Source organism: Varanus komodoensis, unplaced genomic scaffold, assembly GCF_004798865.1.
Source record: "Varanus komodoensis strain SLA01 unplaced genomic scaffold, ASM479886v1 scaffold6_4, whole genome shotgun sequence".
NCBI lineage: Eukaryota > Metazoa > Chordata > Lepidosauria > Squamata > Varanidae > Varanus > Varanus komodoensis.
Genome location: NW_025336347.1, coordinates 14,558,341 through 14,583,618, shown reverse-complemented (window position 1 = coordinate 14,583,618; position 25,278 = coordinate 14,558,341). Strand labels below are relative to the sequence as shown.

General features: G+C 43.5%; 1 protein-coding gene across 7 annotated transcripts in view; it reads right to left on the bottom strand.

The window, feature by feature from the left end:
- CADPS (calcium dependent secretion activator) overlaps window positions 1-25,278 on the bottom strand; it is a 386,101-nt gene that overhangs the window by 224,427 nt on the left and 136,396 nt on the right. For all 7 annotated transcript variants that reach the window (XM_044451841.1, XM_044451839.1, XM_044451840.1 and 4 more), the window contains exons 4-6: window positions 24,540-24,620; window positions 9,894-10,130; window positions 7,046-7,167 (exon numbers count right to left, since the gene is read on the bottom strand). In XM_044451841.1, coding sequence (XP_044307776.1) covers window positions 7,046-7,167; window positions 9,894-10,130; window positions 24,540-24,620 — 440 coding nt within the window. The remainder of the gene's footprint in view (window positions 1-7,045; window positions 7,168-9,893; window positions 10,131-24,539; window positions 24,621-25,278) is intronic.

The window sequence follows — 25,278 nt, the reverse complement described above, 5'->3', positions numbered from 1 at the left end:
GGAGAGGCACCAAACTGACAGATTTGCACATTGATTGTTCCTGCACACGAGGTTAAATTTTTCAGGGTTTTAATTGTTGGCTCAAGTTTTTCTCCTGCAATGTGGAGGGGGATTGTCTTAACCACCAATGATATTTTCAGCTTGGAAGCAAGAGAATGGAGGAGAAAGACCTCTTATCTTACTCCTCAGTTAGGTACCATTTAAAGTAACCTACTCATGGTAAAGCTGGTGTTGATGGGCCCACAAGTTTCAGCCTGTTGATTCTAATGCCTTCACCTAATGCATAGTTGACGATTTTGGGTATTAGCACAGGCCTGCACCTTAGAGACACTGGCTGGTCTCTGGAAGTTAGTAAGAGTGAAATATATAGGGAAGAATGGGATGGTGGGGCAGAAACACCCTAAAACTAGAACGGCCTTTCTGGAGTCTCTAATGACATCTTAAACACTCTTTTCTACATCACAGCCTCTACCATCCATTACGGGGCAGTGGCGATGGGAGCGGATCTAATGCCCATCATGGTTTGCTGGACAATGGCAGCTTTAGGCTTCTTTTGCACTCGACTGTGCTATGTTTCTCTCTGCCTGATTTCTTGCTCCTGTACCAATTAGTTATGTTGCTTATCTGGTATGAATGTCTAGAGAAATTGAAAGAACAGTGACCTTTAAAGTGAAGAATGGAACTGTCTTCGTATATAACTCATTTCCAGCTTAACTGTTCATTGGATTGTTAGAGCACGCAAAGCCGAAGCTTCTGTCCTCCCCGAGTCATGTCTTCTTGCTTTCTGGCTACTAGATGGTGCTAGTGAGCTTTGAATGTTCTTCAACTGGTTCTCAGCGCTGCCGCTAACTCACTCCTAAACTAGCAGTAGTCTCTTGTGGATATTTTGATGATCTGATTTTGCACGAACGCTTCATACATTACTGAGAAAACATTGGCTACACTGGTCATATAAAATTTACTAAGTATTCCAAGGAAAATAAAATGCATGCTTGTTTCTTTAGAACTCAGAATTCAGAGTTAATGCTATTTTATGAAGATTGGAGGGGACAGGAGAATGAAAACAGAATGCCAATGATAATTTGATTTGAAAATTTGTTAGAATTTACTTGTGTGGGCTTCTCCCTAAAAGTAAAATGCAAAGATAAAAGATGCTTGCCCCTAATTTAAGTTTATACATGCACGTGATCTGGCTGTCCTCTACTTTCTCAGTGCTGCTAAAGGTAATTCCAGTGAAAACAAGATATTCAAGCATGTATTAATTTGTGGATGCAAAACAAATTACTATCTCAATTCAAATCAGTGGGACAGACCACAGTTACAAGAGTCTCATATGCATTCTCCTACAACTCTAAATAGGATGAGTGTGGTAACTGAGCAAACTCAGAAGAAAAGGTTTCAAACACAGATGGATGCATCTGTTACATTTTACTTTACCCAGTTTCTCATTTTATCCAGTATTATGTTCATTCCAAATTATTTCCACATCAATCTGAACATTTTCCCTAAAAGTCATACCTATTTTGATGTGTAGCTCTCCAGATATACACATTTTGTACACTTTTTCAATGTCCTTATTTTTTGCAAACAATTTATCCTAATAGAATACATTTTGTGTACACTTTGTGCATTTTGTCAACCTTTTTCATTTGTGAAATGAAATATTTTTAAGTGTAGTTGAGGTGTTTTAATAACTGGAATTCTGAAAGGACTAGTAGCAAGTGAGTATTTGATGCAGAACCTGTTTGGAAGTCTGACTTATTCAATAGTTCCAGCAGAAAGAAAGCCTGGCAGGAAAACTTCTATATCCATATAATAAAATTTATGTGAAATTAAAGGTTTAATTTAATGGGGAACGCTGGTAGTCATAAGACTCTTTTGTCTACTTATGCCTAGGATTACACTATTAGGAGATTGTGGAAGTTTTCTTGTACTTCTAAAATTGTCTTTCAATAAAAGCTATTTTTATTTAGAATTCTGAGTACTACAGAACACTTCAGTTGTGCTGTTATGCTGGTGGCCTGCACATATCAGCATAGCTTAGTAAGGATTGCAAGCAAATGTCAGCATTATGAAAGAAAGAAAAGCATCTCACTCTTACTCCCATCATCCATTCTTGTTACTTATTAATGGCAGTGCTGTAGTTACAGAGTGGTGGGGCATGCCTATGGTAGTAATGCATGGAAAGAGCTAACCCTTGTCCCAAAGTAGAGAACTCTTCCAATGATGATATCCTACTCTACCAAATCTGTATGTATTCTCTGTGAGCCGCCCCGAGGCTTTGTTGCGATGGGGGCAGCATAGAAATGTTTTAAATAAATAAATAAATAAATAAATAAACTATCAAGACAAGTGTGACTATCACTATATGACCACATTCTAGTTTGTGCATATATTTGGAAGGTGTGGATTTACTAAGTTTACATACAAAGGCGAACAAAATGGATTTTTCACCCATCACTAATTTCATCAGCAGTCAGTATGCCTTCAGGCCAAAAATTTAAAGTGACACTATATTCAATGCACTTTTTAATGTTGTTTTTATCTCTTACAGTTAATGAAGAAACTGCCAAGGTCTTTTCCCTCTCTCTTAAACAAGTAAGGATGATCCATGGAATCTATCATGCTCAGCTATGAATCTGTCACTCTCAGCTATGCTTTCAGTCCTGCAAAATGTTGGCCATGTGACCTTTAAAATATTCTATGCATTGCCATTCTTAAACAACAAGTTCTTACACAAGATCTCTGAAATCCCATCAAAGTTAGAGAAACACATCCTAGAAAACTAAGAAGATAGATGGAAACTCTAGACTGAAAATTAGCTACCTCTTAAATGAGCACTTTCTCAAATACAGAGAGGTAATGACAGTTGGGAAAGATGGTACCTGGGAAATACTTGGCTTGTGGGGAGGTTATTGACCCCACCCCCTCAAAATAGTGAATAAGGAAAGAAGAAGAAGGAAAGAGTCTGCTGGACCAGACTCAGGGGACCTCCTTCCATTCACACAGTGGCCAAGCAGCCACTACGCCCCCGCCTGCCCCCCCCAGCCCATGCCAGTTCCCCAGCAACTGGTGTTAGATGCATACGGCATCTGATACTGGAAGTAGCAGAAACCCTCCAGGAGAAGTAGCCATTGATAGCCTTCTCCTCCATGAATTTGTCCACCTGTAAAGACTATTCGAACGGGTGCCATCGCTTTACCTTGTGGAAGTGAAGTCCACAATGCAACCATGTGTTCTGAGTACGTCCTTTTATCTGTCCTGAATCTCCCACTCATCAGTTTCATGGGATGACATTGGATCCGAGTGTTATGGGAGAGGGGAAGAATGTCTCCCTTCCCACTTTGTCCTCATCATGCCTAATTTTGTACACCTCTGACCCCCGACTCTCCTTTTTAAAGCTAAAAATCTTGCAGCATAAAAGGCTTTTCTGATTGGGGAGATGCTTCGACTCCTTAACCACCTTAAATGTTCCTTTCCGCATGTTTGCACCTGATTATATCCTCCGTTGAGTACAGTGATGAGACTGTACACAGACGGCTAAGTTTAGTTGCAGCAAGGATTTGCATATGCGCTGTATGATATTGGCAATTTTAAATACAATAAAATTATTATTTATTCCTAATCTCTGCTCTCCATTCACTAAGCAGTTACTGATCTGTAAGAGGATCCCGCCCCCTTCTTCCACAACTGGCTTGTTTGCTCAGGAGTCTTGGCTGACTGGCTTGGTGAAAAGCCTTTTAGAGTAGCAAGTACACAATGGTTTGTCCTTGTCCACATGCTTACTGGCACTCTTAAAGAACTCTTGATGAGCCCAGACTTATCTTTGCAGAAGCCACCTTAATTCTTTTTCGGCAGGGCTTCTCCCTCTGTCTGCTTATTAACACCAGGCTATGTGATGCTCCAAGGACTGCAGGACTGAACCTCTGCCTGCTACACTGGAGAGCCACTGCCAGTTTGTGCCAGCAGTGCTGGGCAGCATAAGGCAGCTTTTCAGAGCCTGTATTTAAATTACCCATGGTTCCGAGTGATGACCCAGAAAGAAAGACCGAATGCAGTAAGTGGTCGATTTTCAAGGGGAGGAGTAAATGATAAGCACTTCCTGAACATTTCCAGGGCAGTTGGCTGTCTCTGTTCTTCCAGATACACAAAGTACAACAAGTGCAATATAACCCAAAACTATTTCTCAAAAGTAATGATTATATTGGATGGAAGCTCACTGGAGACTTTGCAGTGCAATCTTGAATTCTGTGGGAATTGCTTCTAGATAAGGATATATAAGTTTGTGGCCTCAGATTCGTAGTAGTAGTCATCATAGTAGTAGTAATAATAAGCTTTTCTATCCCGTCCCCTACAGAACATCTCAGGACGGCTTACAATGAATAAAAAGAATAGCTACTGCATGTTTTACTATTTGTGTAGCAAGAAGCTAAAGGTTAGCGCCCTACCTCAGCCCTCCAGCCTGATCTAGTTCCTAGAGTAAATAAATATCTACCCCCACACTATGCAATTCACATTACATGTAATTTGTCTCCTGGTCTCTGGGGGAAAGGTATGATTCTGATGGAAGAGCGAACCCGACATGGCAGAGCCATTCACTGGTATGGTCTCTTGAAATTAGGTTATTTTAGTTCTTGTTCCCTTGGGGGAAAAAAGAGAAGGTAAATATGGGGCAAATTTTTGGCTTCAGCCTGTCATGGCTCTCATTTCTGGGACCTTTAGTAATTAGATGCTTACTTGATGGTGCCATGGCAGAAAACATTTCCTTTCATGTTCTGCTGCTGTTCAAGTTAATAACAAAGAAAAACTCCAAAGCTGAAATGCAAAATGCGATTCAATCAAAGGGCCTGTGAGCAGCTTGCAGATAGCTGCTTTACAAGAGCTGATCAGACATGAAAAAGAGAGGCTTTGGAAATGTATGCCAGTAAATTGGAAGTAAACATCAGAAGAGATTTCTGAAAATTCATAATTAAGCAGGCCACTAAAGCATGTAGAGTGCCTCTCTTGCAATGAACAAATGATAAAGTACACCAACATCCAGCCTTGAGCTGAGTCAGGGTTCAAAGCCGCTTGGATCTGGCTTGCACAACAACACGAAGGGGCTGGTGAAGTATTGCCATTGCAAAATGGACTGTACCTCTTACAAACTGAGGTAGGGAAAACACAGTTTTTAAGGGATTCCTTACGTTAAATCAACCAACCAACCGGAAAACATCCAGAAAGCTAGCACAGAAAGGAGTGAACACTATTATAGCCTTGTTCCCTGTGATGCTCGTTCTCTTCTTGTGGGAATTTGCTTTCTGTGAAATTAAAATGCATTATCTATTAGCTGCCTAATTTTAGAACTAGCAAGTAAAGTTGATCTGGATTAAATGCAATGGAAATAAAACTTGCAAAACGTTTAGCTTGTCAAGGAAATGAAGAACATCTTATCATAGCCTTTTTTTAACAGCAAGGGATCTTCATTCCATGCTTGCTTTAAGGGCAGGATCTGTTGCAGCAGAAAAAGGGATTGAGAGTTTATGAATGCCATGATTTACAATAAATTAGCCCATAAGACTGATTGGTCTAAGTCATTTCACTGAGAGGCAAAGAAATGAAGGCCACCAGCAGGCATATATTGGGTGCAGCAAAAGTGACAGAATCTATCACAAAGGAATGGAACACATCAGGCCTTTCTTTGTTCTTAAAGAAATCAATACTGCCTTGAAAATCCATCCTTCCATTCAAATCATGTACTGCTTCAACTATTTAATGCAACAGTTGTCATTTCAGAGAAAATACCAAATAAATTTTAGAGCTTCATCCAAATTTGGTAGAACCATATTTGGTTTGCTGAGAGGCATTTGTAGTAATCATAAAACAAACAGACAAACCTGTATGCACAGGACAGAAATACCAAATCTCTGTGGGGTGGTGTACGGACACATGTAATTTCAAGTTTAACCATGCAGCATCAGGGTTCTGGTGCAAAACGGCTTGCACAAACACAGTTGGCTTGATGTCAAATGTTTAAAACAGCACGAAGATGCAACTATCACAAGAATATGTAATATTAGTTGAACCCAGCCTGAGAGTTGGCACAGGATGACTCATTATTGAAATATGTCACCTGTTTCAGAGAAGAATTTTGAATGACTAGAATCTTAATAGTCAGCCCACATTCCACATTTTTGCAATTTTCAGTGGCAGCACAAAAAGAAATCAGGATGCAGCAGGAACAGCACTACTTAGAACCTTGTCTAGACTGATGCACTATTGATCGACAGCCTAAATGACAACTAGGATTTAGCTGAAGGGTATCCAAGATTGCTCGTTAATAGCTCTTTTCTGCACCTAGTATATTAGAGAAGAGGGAGCCCTGACTGCAAAATCTGGCTACAAAATAGAACGAGCAGGATAAAAACAATGCTTATTGCCTTTTATGAGAGATGTGTATATTAAGAATATGTATTTTAACATCTACAGTTTAAATGTGTGTTAACACGATTGCAACCTCAATAAATTGTAAGCTCTTCCTGATAATAAATACTTCTATTTGTATTAAGGATTGCAAAGAGGGCAAATTATGATCATAAAAGTATCACAATGAAATTTGAATGCATTCCTACAATGGAATGTTTCCTAACTATCTCTTCAAAAGATAATTCAAAACAAGTTACAAGTTCTGGAAAGAGGGTGAAATAATTAGGAGTTTTTAGGTCACACTGCAATAGAATTTCTTCCGCAGAACAGAATGCAGAATCAGCAAGAATTTGTGCTACTTTTGAGTTCACCAGTTTTCATTTCAGCAAAGCAATTCAGCATATACTGTATTCTAAGTACTTATATGTCTCACTAACTTCAAGAAAACTAAAACACATGCTATAAGCCCTTGCAGACTCATAGCTTAGGATCCGTTAATTCACAGGAGAGTGCTGATTTTGCATGCAGAAGTACACTCCCTATGTAGAAGGCGGAGATGAGAATCAACCGTGCATGCCTTCCTCGCTTGTGCTAGGCTAGTGAAGAGTAAGCAGTATAGTGGAGGTCAAGAAACACTTACGTTGGTTTTGAAGCTTCAGCCTGATCTGTCTGTAGTTTTTCTCCTCCTTCCACTTCCATAGTACAATATACAATGCGGTTGGGTGCTAAGGATTTGAGTCCCTGAACTTCCATAATGACGACCTATTAAAAAGAAGGAAAGTATCTTGGAGGATGTCCTGGAAACAAAAGCAGTTTATAATGCTTCTGAGACAGTGTTGGTTATGTGAAGCTACTCTGCTAGACCGAGGTTTGGCAAATGTGGAGCTTGTGGGAGCTATTTCTTTGCCGGAATCACAAGATCTATCAAACACAGTCTATTGGAATTAAATAATTCTGACCACTTGGAATTAAATAATTCTGAGCACAGCAATTTGTTACAAGTAACAGAACTCCTGCTCCTTGTGCCCTCCCCTCAACAAATCCCTTCCAGGTGTCCCAAGTTCCCCAATGGTGGGCATGTCATGAGCAGAGCTGGCTGGAGCTCGGGGTCAGACTAGATGGCCCGGGAGACCCCTTCTGACTTGCTCTGTTTCTATGTTTGCTCATCTAGCAGCATCATTTAGAACAAGGGGTGGGAGTCATTTTTTGCTAGTATAGTTAAAATGTCAGGAAGCAGGAATCCCTGTTGAATCTCTTGGGAATCTCTAGATAATTTACTGATCTACTGTCTGTCCGTGAATTAACTGAATGATCTATATCTAGATCGATAGCTGTGTAAGTGTGGCATCAGCTGTTTGCCTGTGGCACTCCCTGGCCCTGCCACCAAGACCAAAATCTTTCCCGCTCTTTCCCAGCACAAAAATACTTCCACCAAAGTCTTGCTTGCTCATCTCCGGACCCCACACAGGCTTCCTTCTTTTGGAGTGTGAGTTACAATAACAGCCTATTGTTGATTAGGGGAAAGATCAGCCTTGCTCTCAGAGCCACTTTGCTTGGAGCTGGTTGTGGCTTGTGGGAAGCATGGTGGCCCCGCCATGGGGATTCCCCTGTGGTAATCTCAGCTTTGGAGCAGCGCCGATGGGTTTGCCATGATGAGGCTCAGAGGATGAGAAAAGAGGTGAAGGCATGGTGGGTGTATTTGGATGTGGGCCACTCTGAACCTGTGTGCATGAGTGAACTTTTACAGAATAATGGATACTCCATCCATCTGTGTTACTGGATCTTTTTGTCTGAAGTTGAATGATGGAGCCATGCAGAAACATACAAACAACTAAAGCTAGGAGGGAGTGGTATTAGTTGCACTACTTCAGCTTTTGAATTTGAGTCCATTCTTAATGTCAAACAGCAAAAAACACCACATTATTCAATAAAAACAAACTGTGCATTTATCAACGTTAAAATTATGTGGGAACATAAGCTGACCTTTTACCAAGATTTGTGTTCCCTGTAATTTTCTTATTTTTCCTTAATACTTAGAAATCAAGTCTCACTGAAAACTGCAGGTGACACCTCTAATTAGCAGTAATCTAATTCAAAGCATGCAAAGAAAGACAATTAAGTAATTCAGACACCAGTATCAAAAAAAGACGGTCCCTGTGAAACAACTCTAATGAATATTGCATTAGCAAAAGACCTATTTTTGACCCAAACAGATCAACATTTCTTACAATATGCCATGTAAACTTTATTGTTCACTGAAATGAAGATGAGGAAACTATGACATGAAAATGTTACAGTAAGTCAGACACTCTTTCCAGGTTATGCAGGGCTCAAATGAGATGAAAACAGAAAGGTGGGGAAACTTCTGTATCATGCACGGCTGTTCCCCATGACCCCATCGCAATATTCAAAGAGGGGACTCTGTGAGTGGCTTAACTAATGTGGTTGCTTCCTATGCCATAAGCTGGTGTGAGGAATAACCCCACCGGTTGGGTTCCACACCAGGTGGGCTCAAGTCATGTGTTACCAAGATGTCATGGGAAGCATCCACACTTTCAAAGCTCCCATGCTGCTCAGGTAACTTTTTAATTTGGATTATGGCTACTTAAACTTGAAGCCAGGGTAAGAAGGAAAAAATACATATTACACTGAATAAGGAACTAGTACCAACAATGGGAAACTCCAAGTCAAATTTCTTTTTCCACTTTGTAACACCTGTTTCAAGATCCCCATGTCTGGATACCATTAGACTGTGTATTGCTCTACTCATCTGCACATCACTGGCTACTACTGGTGGACCAGGACTGCACAGGTGGAATGATATCAAGAAAGAGGATAGGTTGAGCTTGGCATGGAGAAGGGCACAACACAACACGGGGTGGCGATAGCTTTACATTATTTGTAACATTTGGATCTTCCCATAGCTGGTCTTCACAAGGGCTGTTTACAAAAGTAAATGATTGGTGAAGAAAGGGAAAAGGAACATGAATTGCAATCTAGTTTATCTTACATAATATTTTCAATGCGTAGGTGAAGCATGTTTAGCATCTCAGGTTTCCAGACAGCAAATGCAGTTCATATTTTTGCACAAGAATAATGTTCTGAGACATTGTGGAAATCTAAGATGTGTAAATCAGGATGAACAGCTTTTGAAGCCCTCTCATAACCCTGAATCAGATTTTTTTCCACTAAGGAAACAGTCCTACATTTAGTTAATTGACTTAACATTTACACATCCTGTTAGGCTGTAGAGTAACCAAAAGTGCAAATCAAAAGAGATGTTAAAGGAATGGTTGTTTGGCTAACTGGGGGATTTGGGTCTTGTTTGCTCATTTTTCTTTTAATTTCAGACTCTAATCAAACTCTGGATGGATGGATGGATGGATGGATGGATGGATGGATCGATTGATTACTGGTGGTTTTTAGAAAAACTAAACCTGAACATTGCCAACATGTCTGACAGATCTGAATGAAACTTGTCTGTTTACCTCCAGGGAAAAAGACAGCACAACATCAGACTTGGAAAGCTGGTTTTCATTTTCTTCTCCCATGTCAATAATGGAGGTGTTGTGACTGCGCTTCAGCTTCTGTAACTTGAACTCAGAGCCCCCTTTGGACACTGGCATGCTTTCCAGGTTTGCCATTAGCAAGTTGACTGATGACTTTAGCTCTTCAATGTACATGTTTTCCATTTCTTTGGATACAAATTTAGGAAATTTGCGTTCCTGTGATTGAAAGACAAAACTCTAATTAACATGTGATCAACAACTTCAAATTAGCTTGCATTTATAGTGGTATTAGCAATTTATCTATAAAATATATCCAAACCCACTTACCAGTAGGTGCCAACAATACAGTGAATGAAAACAGAACAGCATCGTCATTAAGTGAATGCAACTGTGTCAGTCACAGTAGCTGGCAAAGGCATTCAGAATTCCTGATGGGACTACTGTAATGTGCTCTACGTGGGGCTGCCCTTGAAGATAAACTGGTTCAGAATAGAGCTGCCAGGTTGTTAACGGTGACTGGCAGGTATGAACATATAACGCCAGTCCTTTTCCAGTTGAAGCCCAGGCTGATTTAAGGTGCTGGTGATGACCTATAAAGCCCTAAATGGCTTAGGGCATGGGTACCTGAAAGAGTGTCTCCTTCCATATGTGCCTGCCCACCCTGTAAGATCTGGGGTAGATGCCCTTCTCCAGGTGACCTCCCTGAAGATTAGGAGGGTGGCTGCCTGGAGAAGGGCCTTCTCTGTGGTGGCACAGAGCCTTCTCTGTGGTGGCAATTGTGGAATTTGCTCCCCAGAGAGGTTCGCTTGGTGCCGTCACTTTATTCTTTTTGGCACCAGGCCAAAACCTTTTTATTTTCTCAATGTTTTAAGACCTGACTGTTTTAATTGGGGTTTTATTATTAGCTGAATTTTAGGACACTGTGTTTTAAATGTTTTACATTTTGTATTGTTAAACAATTCCAAGCCTTTGGGAATGGGATGGCCTATAAAAGTTTTAAATAAATAAATAAATAAATGTGCCTTCACCTGCCACTTGCAACAGCATGGCATGGTTCACCATGTCCATCCAGAAAGTCGAAGCAGAACACATGATAAGACTTCTGAATACAACTCAAGATGTCAGACTATATGGGGTAGTAGAAAAAGTTCCCCATTATCTGAATGTTCCCCATTATCTGATGCTTCAAGATATCTTGGCCAGCCCAGGTCAGACAGCTATGTATTAATAATTTAATTTAATTTTTATTTGATTTTTAGCCTACCCATTAGCCACATGACTCCCTGGGGGGTTACTTGTGAGTGATAAGCCTCTCTCTCTCATTCTCTCTCTCTCGTTCTCATTTTACTGAATGCTCCATTCCTTCTTCATAATAACTGTGTGCCCTTCCACTTTATGCTTCACATGTTTTATGAATGCTTCTCCTACTACAGACCTAACAAAGCACTGGCTCCATTGTACTTAAGAATTTAATCTAGGATTTGGATCTGACTTTCACAAATCTCCATAGTCTTTTTAACACTCTGAGTTGATAATCTTATTATGCTTTTCACAGGCTAATGATGAATCTAATAGATGAAACAAAGAGAAAGAGGAGGAGGTTGTAGCTGGGATTTTCCCAAGGAGACCTATTTGAGAAACGCTTGTTTCTTACAGAAGTGACAAATTTCAATGACTGTAACGCAATATAATGATGACTAATACTAGTATCTTCTTGTTTAGAAGCAGAATCATAGAATCATAGAGCAGTGGAGTTGGATAGCCTTACAGGCCATCCAACTCGATAGCCTTATAGGCCCCTTCCAACTCCCTGCCCAGTGCAGGACTCCAAGTTCAAGCATTCCTGACAGATGGTGGTCCAGCTGCCTCTTGAATGCCTCCAGTGCTGGAGAAGCCACCACCTCCCTAGGTAGTTGGTTCCATTGCCATACTGCTCTCACCGCCAGGAAGTTATTCCTGCTGTCCAGCCACAAGCTGGCTTCCCGTAGCAGAGGCCCATCTTGCCATTCCTCTTCGCAACAGCCTTTCCAGCATATGAAAAGTGCAATCATATCTTCCCCCAGGCTTTTCTTTTCAAGACTAAACATGCCCAGTTCTTTCACTCTCTCCTCCTAGGGCTTTGTTGCCAGTCCCTAGATCATCTTTGTCACCTTTCTCTGAACACTTTCTAGCTTGTTTCTTCATTTGTTTGAAATGTGGTGCCCAGAACTGGTCAGAGTACTAAAGATGGGGCCGACCTAGTGGCAAATAAAGGGGAACCAAAACCTCACGTGATTTGGAAGGCATACACCTATCCATGCAGCCCAAAATAGCTTTTGCTTTTTTGCAGCCTTATCATGAATTATGTAAACACTTCACACTGATCCATGTCTAACTTCTGGAATCATGCCTATGGTCTGTGGTATCTTGGCCGTGAATTTTCATTTTGATGAAGAGACAATATGCAGGTTTGCATGACGCGAGCCGCAGCCGTTTGCTACCATGTCGGTCTGCCCTGCTGTTGGAACCTAGTTGTGATATTTCTGAACAGCACGTTTAGTCTTTGTAAACCACAATGAAAAACAAGGGTTTGCTATATGATTCCTCTGGACCGTGGCGGCTTGTTGTATTATCTGAACCTAGAAAACACAACGCTTCATGCTATGAAGCCCAGACAAGGGGCCTTCTGGGCAAGGCAGTTGTGCTGCTCTTGCTGAGGGGCGAGTTGCAGAGCACCACCGACAGCTGCCACCGCTGGCTGCCAGAGCTGTGCCCACTGCTCTTGCCTTCGTCCCTTTGGGGCAGGAACTGCTCAACTGGTTGCCGCCCCACATACAAGTGGGAGAAGGAGAATCAGCTGGGCAACGGTGCCTGGAACGGGCAGTGCCACTCAGCTGCCCCACCCCCCTACGCACATGAGAAGAAGCCTCTCACGCCCAGTTGGATGGTGGTGGAGCCCAACTTTTCATGCCCCAAAAGAGACACCTTTCTCTCCGGCAAGGGGGCTTGGGCTGATTTGGCTTTCCCACTCCTGCTTTGGAGAAACCCTCCCCAGGAGCTGCAGGAGCAATGAAGGGAAGGCAGCGCTTCCCCCTTCCACTCTCCTGCTTGGGAGAAGGGCGTTCAGGCAAGAGCGGGGAAGGAGAGCCTGGCCTGGGTGGGGCACTGCTGCGAGGGGGGCATCTGCGCCTCGCTCGGTTTCACTCCTGCTTGAGAAAAAGCAGGACGGGGGAATCAGCCGGGTGGCAGTGCTGCCAGCGGGGCCTGTCGCCTGGCTGATCTTCTCTCCCCTGCTCATGCAGGACAGGCTTCCTCTCAGGCAGAAATGGGGCAACCCGCGGAGCAGCGCTGCTCCTTTGCACCGCTCCACCCAACTTCTTGCCCCTGCCCCTATTTTGCCCTCTTGTGCCCTCTGGAGCAGGGTGCCTGAGCAGCTGCCCCATCCTCTCTCCTGTGCATCCAAGCAAAAAACAAAAACCATGGAAACCCTGCAGGTTGCCTGCCCTGACGTGTGAACCCAGCCAGTGGGTACCACATAACCAAAATCTCTCCATCGGGGTGCCATGAGAAGTAACATATCATGCTGGACAGAAATGCACACCCTTGAATGTGCTTGCCGAGGCAAAGAAAGCCGGCTACTGAGAGATCAAGTCTTTCGGTCATTTGCTACAAAGTTTCTGATCTGATCATAGTCCTTTTGTCTTTTTTAATAGGCTTACTTATTGGCCTGTAAGGACTTACATAATGATTACTCAACCGAATGAAGCAAGTCAGGCAGAATGAGCTGCACTAAGTTACAGAAGTTCAAACGTGTGACCCAGGCTCCGCTCCGCTCGCCTTTGGGCGAGGCGACGTTTTGGAGGAACCGCTGGAAGAGCGGGGCCGCTCCCTCCCGCCGCAAGGCGAGCCGCTGGCTCAGGAGGAGGCCGCAGGGGTGGCGGAATGAGTTCTGCCGCCCGCTCCGCCCACCGCCTGCCGCCATCTGCCGCTCTTCAGTCAGAGCGAAAGCTGCCAGCGGAGCGGGCGCAGGCCGCCTTCTCTCAGAAGCTGTCAGCCGCTGCACCCCCAGGCTGGCTGAGAGGAGGACGAAAGGAAGGGAGGAGCGGCAGTGACCTTCTGCCCAAACGAACTGCATTCAGCGCTACATCGGAAGTGCAGGATGGAGGAGCACATCGGACTCAGAGGCAGCGTGAATCCAAGTCCGGCACCTCCTCCCCTGCTGCAGACTCCTGTTCCAGTGCAAACTGGCTCTGCAGCGCTTGTGCCCATGAGGGGTTGGACAAGGCATCGATGCAGCGCTCTCTCTCTCTCTCTCTCTGATCTTTCGAGTAGCAGCAAAGCCTCTTCTTTCCCCCCCACTTTGCCTCTCCTCCTGGCAGTAGCAAGGAAGTCCCAAGGGCCCTCAAGAGCCGCTGGCTTTCCTTTCCTCCTTCCCCGAACAAGAGCCAATGGGGCTAAGCAGAGGCACCAGCAACGGAACAGCACGGCTGACCTGTTCCCATTCCCTGCCATCTTGTTAAGAGTGTAAAGACTGTAGGAGTGCATTTTCCAGCTCCGTGCCCCATCCTAAGATACGAGCTGTTTCGAGAGCAAATGTTAGGAAAGAAGACCTACAGGTCCTGAAGGATTCCCACTCGTTTCCTCCCAGCTACTGCATGAAGCTTTGCTGTGCTTCACGTGTTCCTCTAAGGTCTAGTCCTATGGCAACTCCGGATGTTGTGTTCGGCATGGTTAGAGCTGCCTCCTCCTTCATATTGTACTTTTAAATGGGGGTATAATCAAATATGATCAGGTTAAATGCAAATGCAATACAATGATTCTGTCACCTTTTAAAACAAGCCCCTGTCAGTTATCCAGTGGCTTTGCCTAGTGGACAGAACGCTGGAAATCAGGAGCAGGTTTTACTCTTTATTAAGCAACTGAATTGAATGATTGAATATTTTCCCTAAACTGTAAGGAAAGCAGAACATTCTGCTCTACCCTCCACTATCAAATGGCAATAATTCTTCTCAAATGTTAGTCTATTGTACACTAAACTGGGAGTAAGTACACTGATTGCAAATGGCACTGTTATTTCAAAGGAAACACCCACTGGATTACATTGCTAATTCCTAGGCATTAATTTCTACAGAAATTGGTATTACCTTCTGCAAGTGTCCTCAGCTTTGTCAACTATAATTTTTTGGCATATGATTAACAAGTACCAAAGTCTGTGGTACCAAACTGGATTTAGATTATCAGTAGCAAAGTCACTCCATAACTTTTATTTGCAGCTGTTGATTTATTCCTTATGCTTCAGGAAATAGTTAAGTATATATTTCAGATTTCCAGGGTGAGGAATCAGGGTGGTCCAAGGATCCCACCTCCCTTTAAGCATGTGGTGCCAGCCTGATCTTAAGAATGAGGTTATTGCCTTGAGCAGGAAACACCTGATTTAGGATGTCATGAAATGCCAGCAAACTTATATTTATCCTTGTTGTCTTTATATTGCCAGATAGAGGTACTTGTAGGATTTTGCACCTTTGGGCCTGGAGAAGAGAGTAAAATTTGCTCTTCTACTTCAGGCCGTAAAATGCCTTGAGCTGTCCCTAGGGAAGAATCCATTTGTCATAAAAGTGTCTATGGCTAAGGGCATGCACCTTTAGACATGTGGTGAAAAGCGTGGGAGCTCCTGGAAACACATGCAGTAAAAACCGTGAGGCATTTAATTGTGTGAGGCACTTTCAGACCCATGAGGGAAGGTACTCAAATGCGATAGGTACGAGGCCTGCTGCCTGCCACACTCAGTCCTTGTACACATGAAGGTCTGACAGAATCTCCTTTCAAGATGGAACTCATACATTTCTGCACCCAAGTCCTGCAAGATCCATGGCTACGGCTGACCCTTGCAGAGAAAGCTCAATGCATGCCTCTTCTGGATGCCCCCTGTGGTCCTCTTGTAACATCCAGTTAAGAAATGTGGAGTATGAGGACTTCACATTCTGCATTTCCTCACACCCACCTTTCCAAGAACTGGAAAAAAAACCCTTGCTCCTTCCTTCTTCTAGAAGTTAACAAAGAATAATATGGAAATGTTTAGAGGATCTGCAGTAGCTGAGCAATTTCTAATTGGTGGCAGCCCTGCTTGCCCCCAAGTATTTTGTTGAGCCCTGACTAGAGAAAGAGTTTGTAAATGAGCAAAGCACCGAAAAGATAAACTACTGCAATTGCTTGATTAGTTGCTAAAGATGTTATCTCTCCTGGGTACTGTGCCAAACACAGCTGCAGTTACGAGCGGTACCTAAGTACCATTGCTGGGAACAAAATACGAGACCAAATCTCAGCATTATCCTGGTCACCACTAGCATACCAACAGGGCACTTAGCTAGCTTTCAAAGTGTCCAGTGGGAAACTCTGATATTGGGCTCCCACTGGTTTCTGGTCCTTTTAGTTAACTGAAATATGTGACGAGGTTCTGTGGCAAGGGTATCATAAATCTCTCAGCTGGAGGGATGGATTCAATTTCAGAGGCTTCAGGGAGTATATTCCCATGGTGAAAAAGACTGAAGGCAAAAGGTAAAGACCAATGTATGAGTAGCAACTGAGCTATAAGCAGGGTGTTTCAACCTTTTAGTGTGGGGAAGAACCATGCAAAAAGCCATAAACCAGCAAATAGTCCCGGATTGGGGGGAAGTTTCTGGGAGCAGGGGAAGGGGCCATGATTCCCTGGGAACAGGATTGAGACCCCGAGTAGACCAGATTTGCCCTACATTCCTGAATTAAACACCACTGCTCTGTGGAGAAGCAGGATCTGATCAGACTGTAGTGAGTTGCATGTGGGATACATGTGCTTTGACACGGAAGCCAGCACTGACTATTCATTGAGATGTTCTCTCTCTTGAGTGAACGAAGGGAATAACAGCATCCAGCAAGTTAACCACAATTCAGCGGGAGAAGATCAAGTTCCACAAACATGAACAAGTATATTTATTGCTGAGACTATACCCCTTCCTTTGACCAATCAGTAATTTGAATCATTACAACCTTCTGGAATCAGTTGCCTTTGCATGGCTTTTGTTCTAAATTGTTTTTACTGCAAACTTCAGCAATAAACAGTTTGTGTGCAAAGGTCAGAACTGGAAAGAGTTTTAAAGATTCAACTACGAATATGATTTTGAGAAATGTCTTCTGCCTTAGGAACTGACAGTTCCTGATGATGTAAAATAGGTTCATAAAAAGTCTCCTAGGATTCAAAAATGAAACAATGCCATCTTTCTCCCAGAAGAACTTTCTTAAGCAAGTCAGACAACTCTGCATCCTATACTCTGCCAATATTTGTTGCAAGCAACAAATCTGAAGATTGTTAAAAGGTTTCTCTGTTAAAAAGAAGGTCGTTATTTGTTTTTCGGCGCCAGGCTAAGACCTTTTTATTTAAGCAACATTTTAAATGCTAAATACAATTGAATTTTATCTGGCCAGGGCGGCTTATTTTATAATGTGTGTTTTAATTAAGATTATTTTATATGGATATTTTAACTTATTGTTTTATCTATGTTGTAAGCCGCCCCGAGGCTCCGGCGAATGGGGCGGCATAAAAATGTTTTAATAAATAAAAAAAATAAATAAAATTACTTCAAAATAGCTTTTCCATCAAATTATTGTAGTTTCCCAGTGCACATTTCAAGTTTCAGAAATTATTTCTCTGTGTTAACTGAGCCAGACTATAATGCACAGGATATATATAGTTAAATATATAGCTACTTGCCAGGAACTAGTCTCTGAATTCTGGAAGGATTTGAACTTGGGGTCCTCATATCCAGTCCCACCCTTCCTCTCTCCATAATCCTTTAGCATTGAAACTGAAGTAATGAAATAACAGATCGCTCTCTTCTTACTTCCACTCTGAACCATTTCTGCAAAATCATGTACCCAGTCCTTGTTCTCCAATTTCAAAATATGTTCCTTGGTTGCCCTTGGTTACCCATTGCTTAGGGCCATCTCTTCTGATTGGTGAGAAACCAGGTTAAGGATACTTGAGCTGTCCATTTGTTGCAATGTAGAACCCTCAGGCATTGACATATCATTCATTCATTCATTCATTCATTCATTCAATGCCTTTCTATCCCCTCCTTTGACCAGGATGGTAAAACAATAATTACCGTCCATCATTGTGGACTTAAACTGAGAAATGTGGTTGGATTCTTGCTTTACATAGACTGCTCCATTTAAAATAATGGCACTGATGTCAGGGACTCTGGGCACCCATATGGGGTTCGTTTATTTGGAGCTCATCGTGGCTCTATTACAGGAGTCCTTGAATGAAACGTTTCTAAGAACCAGTGGCTCTAAAGAGATGGATTCACTCTCCATTCTTTCCTGAGCCGAACTGCTGGCGCTGGAGTCCACACTTACCCTCTGCTCCCTGATGAGGTACCTCTAACAAGGAATGGACCTTGGATTCTTCGAGGGAGAAGGGACCTCCAAGGAGTTGCCTCCAAAGAACCCTTCACAAATTTGAAACTTGCTGCCTAGACCAACCATTCCCAGCTTGGTGCCCTCTTAATATGTCGGACTACTGGAAGCTGTGGAATGGAGCTGTGGAAGCTGTGGAAGATTGACCTGGAAGAAGCCAACAGCTGCCCAAAAAATTTAAGACATGTGGTTCCTGAACATAGAATGAGCATCTCTATCTCAGTCTTGGTGTCGCCTCAGCGCCCAGGTAGCTCCAGAACCCCGGCTGGCCCATGCCCATCTCACTTGGGCCCTCACCTGTTCATGGTGGGGGAAACTGCCATGGATCACAACAGTGTAGCTTCATATATTATGACAAAACATTGAAGAGTTTTGTCTTGCTGGGATGCCCTACAACTTTGTCTTTCCAGAGGGTGACTCTTATTGTGCAGAAATGTCCATATCACTCTTGTTTTAAAGAAAGCTCTGGAGGAGAGGGCAGAAGCATGTTAATAAGTATTTTTAATACAAGGATGTATTCCCGAATAAATAAAAAGCTCCAGATAGCATTGCACTGAAGAGCTTCTGCACTGGGCCACTGCCAAGTAGGTGGCCTATTTAGATTTTTTTCAGTAACCCTTTCAGAGGATAAAAATGGTATCTCTTTTCATAATTCCTACCCCCACTATCTTATTACCATTTATGTAAAAATATGGTAAACAGTAAGCTAAACAAACAAACAAACAAACAAACTGAAAGACAGTATTCTTTCATCCACCATTTGGTTTTATGTACTTTCTTAAGAAAGCACAGCCTAGTATTACACTCAAGGGAAAAGAGGACAAATATTCCATTTTAAACAGGACTGAGAATAAGGATAAATATATGGGGTCTTCTCTGCTACATTCCCCCTTCCCCAAGAATCTACTTTGGTGTACCGCATTTGTCCAAACCTTAAAGTGGGTTTTATATTCTGGGATTTCCTACCCAGAATATAAATGTTTTTCAAAAACAAAATATACAACATAAGGACAAAGAAGCAAAAGGAACAGTGTTCCTCCAAATATGGTTGAAAATAATGAATAACAATAACAATAATGCAGCTCCTCACCTGGTTGTCTCATGACAGGTTTGCTCAGAAATCGCTACCCTATATTGAGATTCTGCAAAGAAACTGAGCAAATGCTGGTACATAAACATTGAATTTGGCACTTATCCTCTAGGGATTTGTGGCTCTCTCCAGGGGGACTCTTGTACATCTGTGCTTCTCTAAAATGAACTGGAGGGGGCCGGAACTGGTAATATATTCAGCTGCATGGGCTGTCAAACACGGTAAGGATATATCTGGCTTTGTCAAGAAAACACTACATCATATTTGTTCTCACAGATGGGAAGGCTTGGATAGAGATTCCAGGTTTTTTTCTCTGGGAAAGATAAAAAAAATCACCTGGAAGCCCTCAACATTATGCCGTGCTGTATTTCTGACATTCCCCACCAGACTGTCAGGGATTTATTATTTTTTTTATTATTATTATTATAACATTTCTATGCCGCCCCTTGCCGAAACCTCGGGGCGGCTTACAACATGATAAAATACATTGAAATACAATAGTACATAATAAATTACCATTAAATATAACAATACAAAAAATGCATTGATTTACAAATACAAAATTAAAATTATCAGTATAAAATAAAAATATAGGAGGAGAAAGAGAAGGAAGAAGAAGTTGCCCAGGCCAGATCATATGTTTTAACAATTGAAATGATGTTTAAATAAAAAGGTCTTTACCTGGCGCCGAAAAACCAGTAACGACGGTGCCAGGCGGACCTCTTTGGGGAGTGAATTCCATAGGTTGGGCGCCACCGCAGAGAAAGCCCTCCTCCGGGTACTTACTCTCCTAATTTCTTTCATGGAGGGTTCCCGGAGAAGGGACTCTCCCGCAGATCTCAAAGGGCGGTCGGGCATATACGGACGTAAGCGCTCGTTCAGGTAGCCAGGACCCAAGCCGTTTAGGGCTTTGTAGGTCATAATCAACACCTTGAATTGGGCCCGGGCTTCAATGGGAAGCCAGTGAAGCTGATGGAGGACTGGAGTCATGTGAGCATAACGCCCCGTCCCCGTCAGCAACCTGGCAGCTCTATTTTGCACCAATTGAAGTGTTCGGACTGTCTTCAGGGGAAGCCCCACGTAAAGCGCGTTACAGAAGTCTAGGCGGGAAGTCACCAGTGCGTGCGTCACCGTCGCCAGGCAGTCGTATTCCAGGTAGGGGCGCAGCTGATTAATCAGCCGAAGCTGACGGAAGGCGTTCCTCGCTACCGCTGTCACCTGAGCTTCCAAAGAAAGCTCCGGGTCGAGGAGTACACCTAAGCTGCGGACCTTATCCCTAAGAGGGAGTGTTGCACCATTCAGGACCAGGTCAAATCCACCCTCTCCGAAACCCGATCCGCCAACCAACAGGACCTCCGTCTTGTCTGGGTTGAGTTTCAGTTTATTGGCCCTCATCCATTCCCTTACCTCGGCCAAGCACCGGTTCAGCACAGCCACTGCCTCACCTGGATTAGTGGAGAATGAGAGGTAAAGCTGGGTATCATCAGCGTATTGATGATTCCGCAGCCCACACCTCCTGATGACCTCTCCCAGCGGTTTCATATAGATGTTAAATAGCAGAGGGGATAGAATGGAGCCCTGTGGTACCCCATGACATAGCTGCCATGACGTAGAGACATGGTCCCCCAGCACTACCTTCTGGAATCGACCGTCGAGATAGGAGCGGAACCACTGCAAAGCAGTGCCTCCAACCCCCAATCCCGCAAGTCTATCCAGAAGGATACCATGGTCGATGGTATCGAAAGCCGCCGAGAGGTCCAGAAGAACCAACAGGGATGTACTCCCCCTGTCCTTCTCCCTGCACAGGTCGTCGTACAGGGCGACCAAGGCAGATTCAGTACTGTACCCAGGTCTGAAGCCGGACTGAAAAGGATCCAGATAATCAGTTTCCTCCAAGAGTGCTTGGAGTTGTCCCACCACCACTCGCTCCAGCACCTTGCCCAGAAACGGGATGTTGGCCACAGGTCTATAGTTAGTGGCCATCTCTGGATCCAGTGACGCTTTCTTCAGGACCGGTCGTATTACCGCCTCCTTTAAAGGGGCAGGCACTCGACCCTCCCTCAGAGAAGCGTTAACCACTTCCAAAATCCAGGTCCCAATCCCGTGCTTGGAGTTATTTATTAACCAAGACGGGCAAGGATCCAATAGGCAAGTGGTGGGACGTACTCTTCCAAGCACCTTGTCCACATCATTGGGCCGCAATAATTGAAATTCCTCCAGTAATTTTGGACCAGACGGTGGCATTGGCGACTCCTCAGAGACCTCTGATTCATTAGTGGAGTCCAGCTCGTGACGAATCTGAGCGATTTTCTCCCTGAAATGCCTGGCAAAGTCGTCACAGCGGGCCTTTGAGGGTGGCATCGGATCTTCCTTAGGACCCAGGCGAACCAGGCCTTGCACCACTTGAAAAAGCTCCGCTGGACGGCATTGTGAGGAGGCAATGGAAGCAGAAAAAAACTTCTTTTTCGCCGCCTTCACCGCCACAGCATAGGCCCGATAGTGGGCTCTCAAGTGTGTTCGGTCAGATTCATCCCGTGATTTCCCTCCACCTACGCTCTAGCCGTCTCCCAACTCGCTTCATCGCCCGTAATTCAGGTGTATACCAAGGGGAAGAGCGGACTCTGCCCGGTGGGAGAGGACGCTTAGGAGCAATTGTGTCCACAGCCCTGGTCATCTCTCCGTTCCACAGTTCGACCAGAGCCTCGACAGGAGCACCAGTCTTGTCAGCCGGAAATTCCCCCAGGGCCCCCAGGAATCCATCCGGATCCATCCAGCTCCTCATGCGGTTTACAGCCTGTTTGGAGCAAGGGCCCGTACCCTCTGTCTGCATTACAAGGAACTTGTTTTATTTTTCTTTTGGCTCACAACCAGCACTGTGCCTATTCTGGACTGTATTCAATGCTGGCAGGACATTAGCTCTCAATAGGTGGTGCTAGCGAGAGGGACCGCTAGCACCATCAGAAACTGCAAGGCACCTAGATGCCAGGCACCTAGGTGAAGCTACCACTTCTGGAAAGGAACAAGTCAACAGAGCTCCCTAGGGCAAGCACAATTCCAGAAGCGGTCACATTGACTAACTTCCAGAGTTCAGCTTCCTGTTGCCCTGAGTTCCTGCTAGCACAGTGGCAGCACTGGGTATCGTCTTCCATCTTTTCAGCTTCCTCCTGGGCTTAGATTTTCCTCACACTGAGAATATTTTTTCCTATTTGCTAGTGAGGAACAACTGTAGCCACATGGCTAGAACACGGTGACCAGATTTCAGAAGTCTGTGGCTTGCATTGCACTTCATTTTATGTTTGATGCTCACCTTTGATCTACACAAGTTGTAAATCTTGGTCTGGCAATATGGAAGAATATAGCAAGTTTCCTTATATGCATTACAACCAGTATGAATTAAAACGAGGAACAGAAACTCCCTGAACTGAGGGATGATCACAGACAAAGCACCTTTTCAGCAACTTACTTGTGTTATAAAAAGATATATTAAAAGAATGCAAAGAAGCACCTTCTCTCATATTCAGCTGCCTGACAGTGCTTGCCTCAGGATGTGGAGGTCCCTTGGACAAGTCACCCTAATGGTGGTGAATTACTTTCTCACCACCATTCTCACCAGCTTCTATTGTTCCTCATCCTTATCATTGTTACCGTTTGTTTGCTTGACAGCCAGAGAGCCAGAGAGCGATGGCATCTACTGCTCGTCTGTCTCATCACCAGGATTATACAGGCTACGGTGAGGGACAGGAAAACAAGCAGGCTGCAGCGGCAAAGAGGAGAACAAGCTCAGAGGGAGCCTGTCAATAGTTCCTTCTCAGGTGTTCATCCAGACTTACTCTTGACTCTCACACATGCATTGCATGCAAACATCTCAGGTACAATCCATGATATCTCCAGGTAGATTTGGAAAAATGTCCTCTTTCAAACCTTGGAACAGATTGCTGCTAGTCAGTGTGGACAATATTGGACTAGATAGACGATGTCTGATTCAGTTACAAAGCACCTTCTTACATTTTCTTCAAGGTCTCCATCAAAGGCCCTCTTCTGGTATCTATTCCAGGACAGGTGACATAAGTGGTAACTCAGGACAAAGCGTCGCCACTAGAATATGCTCCTAGACAAGTGGGTGAGGGGCCATTTTTTAATTGTTTTGATGCCAAGCTGGACGTTTTCCTTCATCTAAGTACTGAAGGGGTTAATTTTATGATTTTTAGTGGATTTCACTCTCTTTTAGGATCCATTTCAAATGTATTTTGGACAAAGGCCTTTTTTAGCTGTAAACTTGTGATTTTATCATCGTTTTATTATTCCTGTATTTTTCTTAAATGCTTTGAATGTTTTTTTTATTAGAAAAGCCTCATGTGCCTACTTTAAATAATTATCAGAATAAATGCAAGTATACAGGGGGATGCTTCCCCGTTATTATGCTTGTATCCCGCCTTCCTTTCAGGGTGCTCAGGCTGGCATACCCTGAGACTGGCTCCAACTCTTATGTGCTCCATACTTGCCATAGGGAGCATGACACTGCGCTCTGGTGAGTGTGGCAAGACAAGTGCCTTCCTCCCAAACTTGAGGCTCACCATGGATGGGATCATGTGGGCAGCTCCACATCCTTTGCTTAGCTCAAAAGGTGGGAGGAAGACACAGATGGGCTGGGGATGGAGCCATGTTCTCCACCTCCTCTCCCTATTGGAGAGGCCAAGAGATGGGTGCTCCTGCAGTCCCTCCTTAAGTGCCAAGCAGTCGCCAACACCTTCATGTTCTTTGCATCTCCTACCATAGGAGGGAGAGGAAAGGGTGCTTCCGCAGCTACCTGAGTCCCGTTGCTGAACACTGGCGGATCCCCACATGCTTTCAGCTTCTCTTTTCTCATGAGAGAGAAAGGCTGCCCACTTGTCAGTCAATGCTCAATGAACGGGCTGAGAGGACCTCTGACTGGCAGATCTCACTATTGCTAATTGTGTGAGTGACAGTCTAGTTTTGTCCTAATGCCTCTGGTTTGTCAGGGGCCACACTCTGCACGGAGGCATCAACAGGCAAAGAAACACATGCCTGTCTTAATAAGCAGAGCCTGTGTAAATTCCTGGCACAGTAAGTAGTAGCATTGTTACCTTGGCAATCTGATCTGCCATCTGAAGACGTCCATCTAACTCCCGCCTGATTTGTGCTGCTTGTTCATCTGGATTGTCCAGCTGCACAAAGGGAAAGAAAATAATTAATACTGACATAGCAATAATGAAAGAAGAAAACATAACCTGTCGTGAAAATGTGATGTTACAGTATTTCTTGAAATTATGAGTACTTTATTTACTGGCTAAGAGGCTAGAAGGTGTGAAACACGGATAAGTAACATATAAACATGTGATTTTAAAACATTTTTGGTACTACTAATTCAGCTGTTTATTTGGTGGAAAACCTTCCATATTCTCTGACTCTACCTTTTTAATAACATGATTTCCTATTTTATTCAGTCGGTAATTTCTAAAGAAAGAGGTATCTAGTGTCAAGAACTGAACCATCTGTCATTTCTCCCAAATTCCAGTATGGATTGGTTAACTGCACTTGCTCAGTTCATAAATTCACTCTGTAGATACTCAGAAGTATTTTGTGTGTTCTTGGTATAAGTCCAGGTTTGGGGGTTGAGAGACCTTAGAAAATTAAGTCATGCACAACAGATGCGGAACTTGTACTTAATTTGGAATCTTGTTTCGGAATTGTACCTATTATGGGAAATATAAACGTATCAATTTGTGTGCTACAGGGTAAAAAAGATGTTGGAAGTCACATTTCAAAATGTCTAGATTGCACACAGTCAGATTTCACTGAAGGACCGGAGCACTTTTGCTTGCC